This window comes from Pezoporus wallicus, unplaced genomic scaffold (genome assembly GCF_028554395.1).
Source record: "Pezoporus wallicus isolate ANWC-B61680 ecotype Strahan unplaced genomic scaffold, APGP_CSIRO_Pwel_v1 contig_8013, whole genome shotgun sequence".
Taxonomy (NCBI): Eukaryota; Metazoa; Chordata; class Aves; order Psittaciformes; family Psittacidae; genus Pezoporus; species Pezoporus wallicus.
Window position 1 is genome coordinate 1,212,227 of NW_026636761.1, and position 13,286 is coordinate 1,225,512.

Genomic DNA, 13,286 nt, shown 5'->3' on the forward strand with positions numbered 1-13,286 from the left:
CTGTTTCTGTCAGTTAGGCTCTCCGAGGTATTGCTCATAAAGAGACAAGATGTGACTTTCAGATGCATAATGGTTTTGGTACAGCAGCCCTGGAGAAGCAATTCCAAGCAGCAGCAGAGTGAACTCAACCCCTGCACCACTCATACCATGCTCCATGAAAAATCTGGCAGCAGACTCGATATATCATTTCATGTGACCTTTGTAGGGATATTTATATAGAGAAACCACCTCCTGCACAAAACAGTGCTCTGCATTTTCCTTTAAGTCCCTGTAGATTCATAGATGAGCTCTAACTAAATCTGTTGTAGTCCTCCATAGCTCCTCAAACTTATTATTCCTGTATATAATGCAGTTTAAAGCTTCTTCTAATGAGAAAAGCAGAAAATACACACTTCAAAAACATTAAGATGGAAACATACATACAACCAGGGGTATCTAATTTCTCTGTACACAGAAGTTGCAGCATACATCACTCCCAACAAAATGCAAGGTTGCACTGTTAATCAAAAAGTGGATGAGAGCCACCTCTACTTTACCCCCCATATTCAAATTTACTAACTTAAGTTAATAGAGCAGAAAATGAAAGGCCAATATATCACCCAAGGAAAAGTGTGCTTCAAACAGTATTGTCCTGCTAACTGAACCCCACTGTTGGATGGATTCACTGAGTGCTGCTATCTAGAATTGATTGGAATGTACTATACAACCAGAACAAAACCATTGATTTCCCTGGGTGCCCTTTACTGATGTTGGGTTTGTAAAGGAAACTTTCAAAATATGGAAGTAATTCCTGAGGCAACTGTAGCACCTTGCTCAGTACGGACAGGACAGATTGGTAAACTGAGAAGCACAATAAAAACATCAAAAGGAGGGGATAAAACAATGTATGCTGGACACTGTGAACATGCTCCTTTTGCTCCCATTTTAATTGGTAAAGACTACCTGCAAACTACAGGGTAACAGCTACAGAACCACATATTCATATTCAGTCTCTTGGTAAAATTCTATCATGGTTTAATCAACCAATCAAGTTGCAGCATCTGCTTACTCCAACTTTACTACCTATGAGTACCTATTATTTGATTTTAACCTCTACTGATTTTTTTCTTTCTTTCCAGAAGCCTAAAAAGAAAATTCTCATCTGTTTTCTTTCAAAACCCAAGATTTTGTACAATATAAATAGGACTGGTTCAGTGAATGTTATATACGCAACAAAATGTATCCCCACATGAAAGCTTGAGAGAGGAAGAATGAGAGCATGAGAGTGCTCTCCCTCAGCGGAATAGTGAACTACTATTTCCTCAGAGGCACCAATGGCCACACCAAGATGTATCACAAAATGCACAGTATTTTCATGACACCTGAAAAGCTCTACACAAAGCAGCACAGACCATCACTCAGGTAACGTAAGCTAATGCAAAACATGCATTTTCTTATTTCAAAGAACCTCAGCCCCATAATTAAGAAATTTCTTCTTTGGGTGCCACCCAAATAACTCTGTCAATGGTATCAAAGGGGAACCAAAAAAAAAAAAAAGACAGAAATGTAAACCCAAAATGCTATCCAAGGCTTTGAATTGCCATACAGCTCTTGTCAATTCTCAGATCTCTTAGATTACTTTCCTAAATATGGTAAAATAGAAAGCAAGTACAGGAGAACCCATCCTCCCAAATCTTCACAACACTAAGCGAGTGAATGCTCTGATATGGACCATCTTTTTCTTGTACTTGTTTCTATTGACTTTTTCTTGCTCTCAACATGAAAACATCATCTTACAAACTCCAGAGAAAGTAAGCTACGGTAGCAGCTAGAACAGCAAACAGATTTACCATCAGGAGACTGTTTCAAAGCTGAAGAGCTTTAACTGGAATATGGAACACAAATACCAATAATCTGATCCATCAGCTTTCTCAGGTTGCTTCACAGAATATGTGCGGACATAGTTTCTCTCCCACACAGATGAAACTGTTTGCTCTATCAGGGTCACACACCATAAGAAGAGACTGGAAATGGATTTTTAAGAGTGGATGCTATGGGTCATGTCATATAAATATAGCTGTGAATTTGTCAGGCTGCAGTAATGTGGATAGCAGAACTGCAGAACATTCCTTTGGCAGCACGTCCCAACCTGCAGGATTCCTGCAGCTTTTCCGGATTGCTGAAATTTATCTTCTGTCTCTTTGCCTTGGAACAGACTCTGTGAAAGCTGCCGGGAGCCTCCTCCTTGCCCACTTTCCCTTTCTGTCATCCGTCTGTCTTTTCCTCTTTGTCCTACTTGCCCACCATTCCCTTCTCTTCTAACATCTGTGGGCTGCACATCCTCTCACCTCCTTTCTGCCCTATCCAGTCATTCCATCAACAGCTCCACTTGTGATGTCCCTTTTTCCTACTCTAGCCACCTCGAGTTCTGCACCTTGGAGTTCTGGGGCTGCAAATTCACCCTTATGAAGGCAAATAAATCTAGCTTTCCTCCAAGCAGCTCTCCCTTTTCCTCTAATCTCTACTAAAGCACTGAGAACAACACACGGTTCTCCATTACCATACCGCATTCCATTTTGTTTGTTTTAGACAAAACTGACAAATAGTAAAGCTAATATTCTTGCAAGAGCCGTATGGTTTTGACACTCCTTTCATATTGCTTCCATGACGATGGCTGAATCCTATTGTTTGCTAATGTTCATAAAGAAAAAAAGACAGATGTAACACCAAAGCACAAATTTACCAAATACTGAGGCACTTACAGCACAATAAATTGCTTTCAGAGAGAAAAGCCTATTCTGTCACAAATTTGAGAAGCTGAAGGATCCTTCTCCATGCACAGGTTGTTCTCCAGATTATGTAAAGTCTCCACAGGATGAATATAGGCTGCAAGGATTCATTTCACTGCCAAGCAACAGCTCACAGAGGTCAATAGCACTGCAAACTGGCAAGAGACCCCAAAACTCCAGGTCTCTAATTTCAGCAGAAAAATGCTGGGATGATTTGCCTTGGAAAATGGAACCAGTTATATCCTCTACATGTACCCAAACCATGCAAAACGATGGGTGTGGTGAGGAGGAGAGAGGAAGGCACCTATTATATTACCATACCTGTAGCTCTGACATGTCATTTGTTGGTTTTAATATACTACATAGCTTCTGGAGTTTTATCTGGCCCAAAGACAGGAGATGCTTTCTATCACCTTTTCTTTGCTGGGGTTCAAGAATCTTTCAAAACTGATGCTATGGTAACAAACAGTTACAGCTATCAGCTCTCAGTAGCCCATCTGACAGCTACCTAGACATCTGCAATACACGTAATGATTGAGTGCTCAAATTGAATCTGATTAGCCATCAATATCCGTGCCAAGGAAGCAGGAGTTTCTTTAACATAAAGTCTAGAAAGTTAACACTTCATGTTCCTCCACATGCAGTTAAGATGCTGTAAGCTTATGAATTGAATGCTCTCCTTTTGAAGGATTTCTAAGTCAACAGCAAAGCTCATTTTATCAATGCCACTCAAAGGTTCCAACTTCAGAATAAATAAAGTGTTAATATCTGTATTTGTAAAAGACCCACACCTTTGCATCAGAGTCTATCTGAAAGCAGTTACAGATTGACTACCTTCCCTAGAAACAAACACCCAGGTTTCTTCCACTCACGCAACACAGGGCAACGAGTAAAAGCCATGCTGACAACCTGCAGGTCCCTTACATATAGGGAATGTTCTCTGCAAGTGAAGTAACAGACCTTTGTGAGGGACATCTGTGTATGATCTTGACTGACAGTGAACTTCCACTCATCTCTGCTTGCCAGGAGGTCAGCAAGAGTTACCACCACATAAAAATCCCACCAATAGATATATTTAGTCACTGCGGTTCAAGGAAAACGACTGCTTGCACTGAAAATAAATTTAGCAATTGTTTCCAGTTTCTGCTTCTTCACTAAGGCACAGCCCAGCTGCTTCACATTCCAGAGGACTTCAGCTGTCTTTTTTCTCCACTCCTTGTCCACTTCCTTCTTACAACTGCTCAGACCATCTCAATCTTGCAGCAGTTATCCCGCAGGCTATATTTCTGAACACTCCAATCTTGAAGCTGTGCAACAGACACCTGCCGAGCCTATGATAACATGCTAAAAATGCAAAATTCTGCCCTTTGTGTCATTTAGTGATCATCTTGTACCTGCATTTTGCCTCTACATAAAACTAGACTGAACTGCTGATGCTTTTTAAACAGGTTAAAACAGGACACACATGCTGAGCGACATATACATGCAGTAGGTGCTAAAATCCCAAGTAAGGAAAACTTGGAACTGAACTGCCTTTATGGTTGTGAAGTGAGTCTTTAGAAGAGTTTAATTTTCATATTCCAAGACACTTCACCGACAATTTTTACTTCACTTGAAAACCACCAGTAAAGCAGCATTTACACTGGTCAACTGCAAAACTTAACTGGAAAGCCCTTGCTTGTACTGGAGAAGACAGTACAGTGGTGAATGCACAACTGAACTGAGAAAGAGCTCTGCCCAGTAGCTCACCTGAGCATAACTGACACAGAAAACTGTACAGGTGTGAAAAAAAACTATGCAGGATAATTACCTTCCATAGAATGATCCAAGAGACAATGACAGCTCAAAATATATCCTTTCCAAAAATGAGATCCTGGGAAACTTGAGGTTAATACAGACACATTCACAGATGCATAATTCAGAATCATGTAAATTGATGCAGAGGGCTCTGGACAAACAAAGTTCCTATAAAGATGGGAATAATCAGGCCTCCCGAATGATTTCTTCTATTTTTCCATTTTCCTTCTGAACAGAGTTCTCCTGGGATTAGCTGCTAATACTACAGAATGAGACTTCAGAGGTGAATTTGCTTATCGGGCAAATGCTTATGAGTAAAAGGTGAAAACAACAGCATTTTGTGTCTGCTGGGAATAAATACATCCAGTTGAGTCCTGAGCAGAATAGAGATGACTGACTGCGTGACAGGTAGCTAGCACTTAAAACAGTTATCCCAAACAACCTTTAGCAGACAGCTATTGAAAAAGCAAGCTTACAAGGGATACGAACACCCTGCAAGAAATTACAAGATTAAGACTGAAAACATCAAGTAGAATAAATCTTCAAAGTATGGCACCCATATGTTCCTTGGTTTTAATAAAGGGTATTTTTGACTGGACCTGCTTCATGGAAGAGCTTGTTTTAGACCTGATGGTATCTAACTGCTCCCTTATTCTCCCAAATGATGCAGAATAGTTCAATTCCCTGGAGCACGTAATCCATCAGGTAAATAAATAGAGGAATTCATGTATTGCCATGGCAACAGGAAACCCAAGCACCATATGTGACCTTCTCCACTCTTTCTTGGCACCCTTCTTTGGGATTTTAGATCAAAACTATAAGACTAACTAGGGTGATAAATATTTTCTGACAGTGAAGATGAAACATCACAGTTCTAGAGTAAAGAAGAACCACGACTGGATGCCATTCCTTCTCCTCAAGGCAGTAAGTGTTTTGCTTTGAAAAAGTGTTTAGAAGTCTACTGGCTGGAGCCTAACATAGCAGGAGGCCCAATACTAGTGAAAACAAAATATACCATCTTATTCTACATGACCAGATGACTCCCCTGCACTCCAAAGCAGTGCTGTGAATTGCTGCTCTATGGTGACCTTTCTGCTGATGAAACAGCAGTACTGAAAGGCTCCAGAGGGAGTCTTGTCTGCTCCTCCTTGGTGGACAGGATGGTAGCTGTTATCACTTATTCTTGTTTTTTATGAAGTGCCAACAAGGTGTTTCATTTAAGGACTCAGGAAGCAGACGGATGTAAGATCTCAAGGGATCTAGCTCTACAGGGTAACACTTCTTTCCCCAGCAACCTGACTGCTAGATACGTGAATCAAACCAAATCCCAAGCCCATTCTAAAGTTTGTCAGAGTAGCTTGTTATCAGGCAAGAACGTGTTTTATTTACCACATAATGGAGTTTGCCTGTATTTCCCTTCCCATAAGAAAAGAAACACATTCAAATGTACACAAATACATAGACCTTAGACCTCATCACATTTGTTTCATGACTCTGTACCCTTTGTTCTGCTACTGCACACATTTTGACAACTATCCCAGAATTACTGCGCTATTATAGCCTGTGTTTATTCGGTGACGCTATCAACCAAACTGTTTGTGTCAATCAGAAGTTCAAACACTCAGAACCAGTGATCAACACTGTACTGCACTGAAACTGCTGGCTTCCAGCCCTCCTCCCCTCTCCTTCCCAGTCTTCTCCACTTTATACAGAATCACAGAATCATAGAATAGTTAGGGTTAGAAAGGACCTTAAGATCATCTAGTTCCAACCCCCCTGCCATGGGCAGGGACACCTCACACTAAACCATCTCACCCAAGGCTTTGTCCAACCTGGCCTTGAACACTGCCAGGGATGGAGCATTCACAGCCTCCCTGGGCAACCCATTCCAGTGCCTCACCACCCTAACAGGGAAGAATTTCTTCCTTATATCCAATTTAAACTTCCCCTGTTTAAGTTTTAACCCGTTACCCCTTGTCCTGTCACTACAGTCCCTAATGAAGAGTCCCTCCCCAGCATCCCTGTAGGCCCCCTTCAGATACTGGAAGGCTGCTACGAGGTGTCCATGCAGCCTTCTCTTATGTCCCTCTTCCATCTTTGGTCTTTACACAGCCAATGTGGAACTTCTTTCTTCCTAAAGTTCTCATCTCCGCTTCCTTGCACAAGACTGAGGGCATCAGTTGGTGAGAAATGCTTATAATGCTGGTACTTTGTATATCTAGACTGGATTTTATTATTTAATTTTACATGACCTTCTAAAGAAACCAAAGCACAAGCAGTTGAAAGAGGACAATTTCCCAGACTTACAGTTTCTCTCGTTCAGCAAATTGTCACTGCAAGACACAGGTACTAGAAAGAATGCCTCCACACGAAGGCTTCACCCAATGCATCCTCAACACTATGGTTACAGCACTGACCTGGGGATGGATCCTGCATGATGTCTTGAGTTCTTCAATGGGAGGTAGGTGTGTTGCAAGGTCGGGTCTCTAGGCTGCATAGTATCTTTTGGCCTTTCTACTCTATTGTTTATGGAACCATGCTGCGTTTGTGTGTGTCTACAGTCATCGTCCTGCTTTTGAACTCTTCACACTGTGTCTCTGGTGTGGAGTTATATTTACTATTCTCACGGGGTTATTTACTGCACACGAATAAACAAAACCTGATCACTTACTCATATATCTGTAATTACTGTATACAGCACTATCAGCACCGGCTAGAACTCCAAGCCAAATTCACCTCTAGCATAAACAAGTGGCAATTATTTTAGAGCTGGCCCCGGTTCTATATATGATATGCTGCTGACACCTTCCTGACTCAGTTCTCCATTTCCCAGACAAACAGTTGCAGCCATATAACAGTAAGCACTGAAAAGACATAGCCAGAATCCCAAAGCAAAGTGCTGTGTTGTGATCCTATGTAAGGGATCATGCACCAGATTAACCTATGATATTTCTGGAATAACATTTGTCCCATGATGCGATGCACACTTGTGAGACAGTAACTTAGCACTAAGAGCTGGAAACATGCCTATGTATTGCACTTAAAAGCCGGCTGCTAGGCAGCCAGTCTGCTCATCCCTGGAGGCCGCTCCAGAACCTGTATCATGGGAGAACATATTTGTATACAGCACAGCTCAGAAGCCAGAACAAACCAGGAATGAATGATCAAAACCAGAGAGCACTGCTACCAACTTTACTCCTTTGAAAGAGGAATCTTTCCCAAATCAGTGGCTGCTGTCCTGGAAAGCCCGAACGCTGCACTCACACATCCCAACTCAGGCTGCTACCCTACGTTCCCCAGTAGGAAACTGCCAAGCTATTCCTTACAGTAAAAAATACAAACCAGCATTGATTTTTCTCTGCTAATTAAATGCAGCATAATTAAACTAAGTAACTCCGCGCCTTGATTTGCAAAACACTAATTGAATCTTTAAAAATACTACTCCCGCTACACGCAAAAACGGGGGCATTCAACCATCTAAAGTGACAACTGAGAACCAGGCACGACTCCAGCAGCACAGAGAGACAATATGAGCCGTGCTTGAGCGTTTCCTTGTGAGAGCAGCAGCAATCTCAGCAGCCTTCCCCCATCCCTGGCACCTCAAGCAGAGGGGAGAGCTTTGAAAGAGGGAGGAAAAAATGAGCACGTTCCCTCTTGACATTTGCCCACGGACTCATCTTTTCTCATCTTGCACAAACACCAGAAGAGGAAAGTTGGAGAAGTTGCAATTAATCATAGCGTGTAGGCCCCGAAGCGTTGCAGCGCCCCGGCTTTACTGATGCTTCGCTCCATGGAAAGGACCGCAGAGGTGCGGGGAAACGAGAGAGGAGGAATAAAGGGGTGAGGGAAACAAAAAGGACAAGGCGGAGGAGAAGACACAAAGCCTGACCCACACGGCACCCGGAGCAGCGCCGGCAGCAGCCGCCGGCCAGAGCGTTCCCGGCCGCCCCGGGCCCAGCCGCGGCCCCGGCCCCAACCCGGGCCCTGACAGGCGCCTCCGGCCGGCCCGGGCCGCCGGTACACCCCCCCCCCCCCCACCAGAGCCCCACCGGGCCGCGCCAGGCCCACAGCCGGCAGCTCCGGAGGGCCGCGGCGGCGGCGGGGCGGCGCTGAGGGGATGGCGGCGAGCGCGGCCGGCCCCGGGGGGCTCCCGCTGTCCCTCCCGGCCCCGCTCACCTGCTTTCTCGATCTTGCCGGACATGTCGGAGCCGGGCTCGGCGCTCAGGCCCTGCCGCGCAGGTAGCCGGCTGAGCGGCCCGCGGGGCTTTGCCAGCCGCCGCCGCCTCCCGCCTGCTGCCGGCCGCGATCCGGGGCGAGGCGCTGCGGCGGCGGCGGGCTGCGGGGCTCGGCGGGGCTGGTGGGGCTCCGGCGGCGGCGGCAGCGCCCGCCCCCCGCCCGCTGCGCCGGGCCGCGAGGGGAAGAGGCGGCCCGGGGGCTCCCGCCGCACACGCGCCGCCCCGGGCCGCAGCGCCCCCTGCCGCCTGCCGCCACAGAGCGCCGGGCGGGGCCAGCAGCGGGCCCTGCCCGGGACCGACGGCGCCGGGCGCGCTGGCAGGGGCCGGGCAGCGCCCTCAGGGCGGGCAGCCCTCGGTGCTGTCAGCCGGGGAGCCCCGGGCCCAGAAGTCTGCTGCGGGCCCCGTTCCGCTCGCCGGGCCTCCACGGAGGAGGTGGGGGAAACCTGAAGGAGGGAGACGGCCCTGGGGGGTGGTTTCCCCCCCAAAACGCGATGCCCTGGGCGCGGGTTTGGGCAGGGCAGGGACCCGCCGGTCTGCGCTGCCCTTGAGGCCTCCAAGGCGCTCTGTGATCATCCAAATAGGCTGTAACGGCAGAATGTTTCTCTTGGAATGCTCCTGGGCAGCTAAATCACTGCTAACCAAAGGGAAATGAAGGTGGGATTGCTTAAACCCCGACACAGGTATTGCCTCCACCGGGCGCAGAGCATCCTCACAGCATCCTGTCGAGCACCTCACACCCAGCAGCACTGGCCAATGTGAACCCAGGCTGCCCAGCCCCGCTGCTGGAATTCCCACAGGAGAGCGTTGGGATTCGGCTTCCAGACACCAACGGCTCCGTCCTGGCCCCCCTGACCTCAGCGATCGGTTTAGTTTGAGCCTAGGAAGCAGCGGGAGCGGAGAAGTGAGTTCCCTTTGGCAGGATGAGAGCAGAGCCAGCGGGGTGGCCCTGGGCAACAGTAAATGGATGATGGGCCTATTTGAGAACTGACTCATTTCTACGACTTCATTAAGGACAAACTTCACCGTAACACCTTGACTTGCAGGTAATGCCCTGTGCTGTGGACCCATAAAGCTCTGAAGCCTGGTGAGCCGTCAGCGGCTGTTTACTTCCTCCTAAATGGAATCAATCATTCGCGAGGCTGCTAGTTTTTTGCAAGCTTTACACACAACTTTTTAACAAGCTGACTTCATCAGCTTGTTTAAACATCTCACACACCTGGGGCTGGGCACAAGCTGCAGCAGGAAGTCTCCAACAGGGAGAAGTATGCTCTCATTAATGGGGCTTTTTGAGAGGCTTGTGGAGAGCTTCTGAGTGTATTTTCTTACTAAATCTAAACCCCCCAAAAAGAAGATTTAGGGGCAGATTTTCCTCTTGCTGACACAGATGTAAAGGGTGGCTGTCTTGAAGCCATGCTGAGCTGTGCTGACTCACTCGTATTAGTGAGTGATAGTAACTAGGAACCGTAGTGGGTGATGCTAATGCAAGCAGACCCGGCTGTGAGTACACACAGGAAGCAGACAGATGAAGTAAGAAGCTGCTATTCTTACACCCTCCGCTTTCAGTCTTGGGCAAGGAAGAAGGAGCATGTGTGCAATAACGTGCGATATGAACAGAACAGCTACTAAATTGGAAGGTCTTTTCATAGTCTCTGATATAAAAAGCCCCGTTCTGCCCATTATTGCCTCCGGGGGATGCTAGAGTTTCTCTTGAGTTTTCTGCATTAACATGTAACTCACACCGCCGGGAAAACCTGATGCTTCTATATATCCCATTGAGTTGGCTGAGGAAAAACACCCCAGAGCTATGTTGGTGGGTGTTGTTATGGACAGAGTTGGGGCCAGGAGAGCTGTGAATGGCTTTCTATGCCACTACAGGTGCTACGGAGATGTTAGAACTGGATGAACTTAAGGTCCTTTCCAACCCAAACTATTCTATGATTCTATGATATGTCTTGCTGCAGGCTGGGGAGAGAGGAAAGAGGAGGACTGTAACTGTTACCTTCAAATGGGAGCAATACTGAAGCATCCTGCAATGAGCCAGTTTTTCAGGTGCTGATGTTACATCAGGAAGACTATGTTGTGCCTTTGTAACAGTGTGGATACCTGCTTTGATGAGAGTGCAGTGCTAAAGGTCATCCTGCAGCAAGAGGCAAGCAAGAGGGGTCCAACAAGTGGAGCCTCCTTCCCTAGGTGTTTCTTCACCGGGAGAAACTACCTGGCCACAAACCTTTGCAGATGGTCGGTCTCCACATGCAAACCCCTCCGATGTCCTCTGCTTCATCCTTGTTCACCTATGCCGCCAGCAGCTAGGGAAAGGCCAACGGACAGAAACTGCAGCCCCGCAGGGTGATCTCCTGCACTGAGTCACTGTACTTTACAGCTGACCCACTGAACAGGGGAAATTGTGCAAGAAATGCCAGCAGATTGAGACGTGCGATTAGAGAAGAGCTCTCCTGCCCTCTAGTGCTCTTCCCCTCTCCGGGCAGCTTCTTCCCACCCCAGCCCCTGCTCTCCTCTAGTTTATGGGGCCAGGGCTGCAGTGATGCGGCGTCTGTCCCTGTAGAAATGCAAGGAGATAGCGGCTGTTCACCCCAAACACAGCTGTCCAAGTGGGTTTCAGTAGCAGGGAATACTGGGATTACATGGGGAAATGCATTTTAGCCCACTGCCTTCTTGCATGATGGCTTCTGAACCAGCACTCGCCTTGATAACATTGCTGCTCAGTGTGGTTAAGACACAAGCAGCTCTCTGTAAAGACCTTATTCAATACTCACAAGGATCCCCAAGCAACAGATACACCACAGCGACCTGATGTGCTCCTGCTACCGCACACACTCAGCCCTCAGGGTGGAAAACTTCGCAACTGGGAAGAGGTAGAAAAAAGATGGGGTGGAAGCAACTAAAGCAAAAGGGCAAGATTCTCACCTCCTGTTAATGGATGCAACTCCTCTGAGGTCTTCAGTGGAGGCAAAAATAGTAGTGAGGTGCCAGTATATGGGGGAGAAGGGGAATTGTTCAGGGAAGGAGAAGATGGCATAGCTGCAGGGAACAGGCTCTGTGTGAGAGACTCAGAGGAGCAATGCAGAAGGGGACAGAGCTGGGAGCTGAAGTAGCTGAGGGCAGAGCTTCTGTATCAGCCCCCTGGGGAAAGAATATGTACATATACACGATGCGGGCTGCATCAAACTTCATATGAGCAAAAGAGCACAAATGGGAGACCTTGATCTTGGGTACATCCCCATTTTTCACGTCCTCGAGGCAGCCCCCGTGTTTCGCAGGGTTCCCCATACCTGGCTGGTGGTCCCACTGTGGGCAGACCCTGTGTTCTTTGGCTGAGCCGCACTGACACATGACTGACAGGGCTTTATACCAGCTTTTTCCTTTAAAAAAAGGGAAGTTTGGGTGCTGACTCTAGAGGGCAGCATATGCCGGCACATGGGGCTTGGGGAGGGGGGGCGGAGCTGAGCCCCCAAGTCTCCGGTGCAAGGAGAAAGAAAAAAATCCCGGGGCTGGTTATTCAGAGGAAGCAGCCCTGAGGATGCTCCCCAAAGGCCACGCTGCTCTCTGAGCATCCGGGCACGGAAATGGGGCATCAGGACACAGGGAGAGTGGATTTATCCCTGTCTGCAGGTGGGACATTCCAACCTTGGAACCTCGGTCACTTCTCTGCTCGGCCAAAACTGAACATGGAAAATCAAATCCCCTCGCACTGCATAGCCCTTGAGCTAAGCCCCACGAGTCCCTGCCCCGGGCTCATCTCTGGCCTCAAAGACCAACAGATCCTTTGGCTGCTTGAAATGTGTCCCTCACCGTTTCAGGGCTCCCCATCTGTAAAGCATAGCCAGTCCCACAGGCAGGAGGGCAGAGACCCAACAATGCCCAGGTCACTGGGGCCAGGTGGTTTAATGAAAGATAAAGTTGTACTTTCAGATCTGTTGAAGTTTTTTGATGTCTTTGTCTTAGTCATTTATGAAAGGAAGTAAATAGGAAAACGTGTTTTGGCCTCACACTACTAAAGGAGGATGAGGTGGATGGAGAGAAAGGCTGAGAAGAACTCCAGGCCCTGGGATTATTAAAAAGGAAAACACAGAGAGAGAGATTAACAATTTTTGACAACTCCCTTGTACATTTAAAGTAATTAGGAAGGCACATGTGGAAGGAGAAAAGGCTATTAAGGTTCTTTCTCTGGCCTAACCTTATCCCTCTACTGGGGGCTGTATTTCACAATGGAAAAATGAAGCATGTGAATCACCACAAAAATACATATTGGCTAACACTGAAGGGAGAGGCTAACAAGCTGTCTGGTACCCCGAGGTGTTTCTGTCAGCACTTCCCTGGTGGTCTGATGTCCTCTCAATCACCTCACCACATGTGGAAGTTCACATCCATAGCTCGTGGAGACCAGAGGAGCTTCACATCTGGACCCCCTTCATTGCAGTGCAGCTCGCATCCACTTCCATGAAGGACCTCCTGGAAATGGAGACAA

The 13,286-nt window shown here is 47.2% G+C and overlaps 1 protein-coding gene across 5 annotated transcripts in view; it reads right to left on the bottom strand.

The window, feature by feature from the left end:
* The window catches only part of RAPGEF1 (Rap guanine nucleotide exchange factor 1), an 83,732-nt gene extending 74,818 nt beyond the window's left edge, over positions 1 to 8,914 (bottom strand). For all 5 annotated transcript variants that reach the window (XM_057401583.1, XM_057401582.1, XM_057401581.1 and 2 more), the window contains exon 1: positions 8,742 to 8,914. In XM_057401583.1, the coding sequence (XP_057257566.1) occupies positions 8,742 to 8,766 (25 nt within the window). In that variant the 5' untranslated portion in view covers positions 8,767 to 8,914. The remainder of the gene's footprint in view (positions 1 to 8,741) is intronic.
* Between the last annotated feature and the right edge of the window lie 4,372 nt (positions 8,915 to 13,286).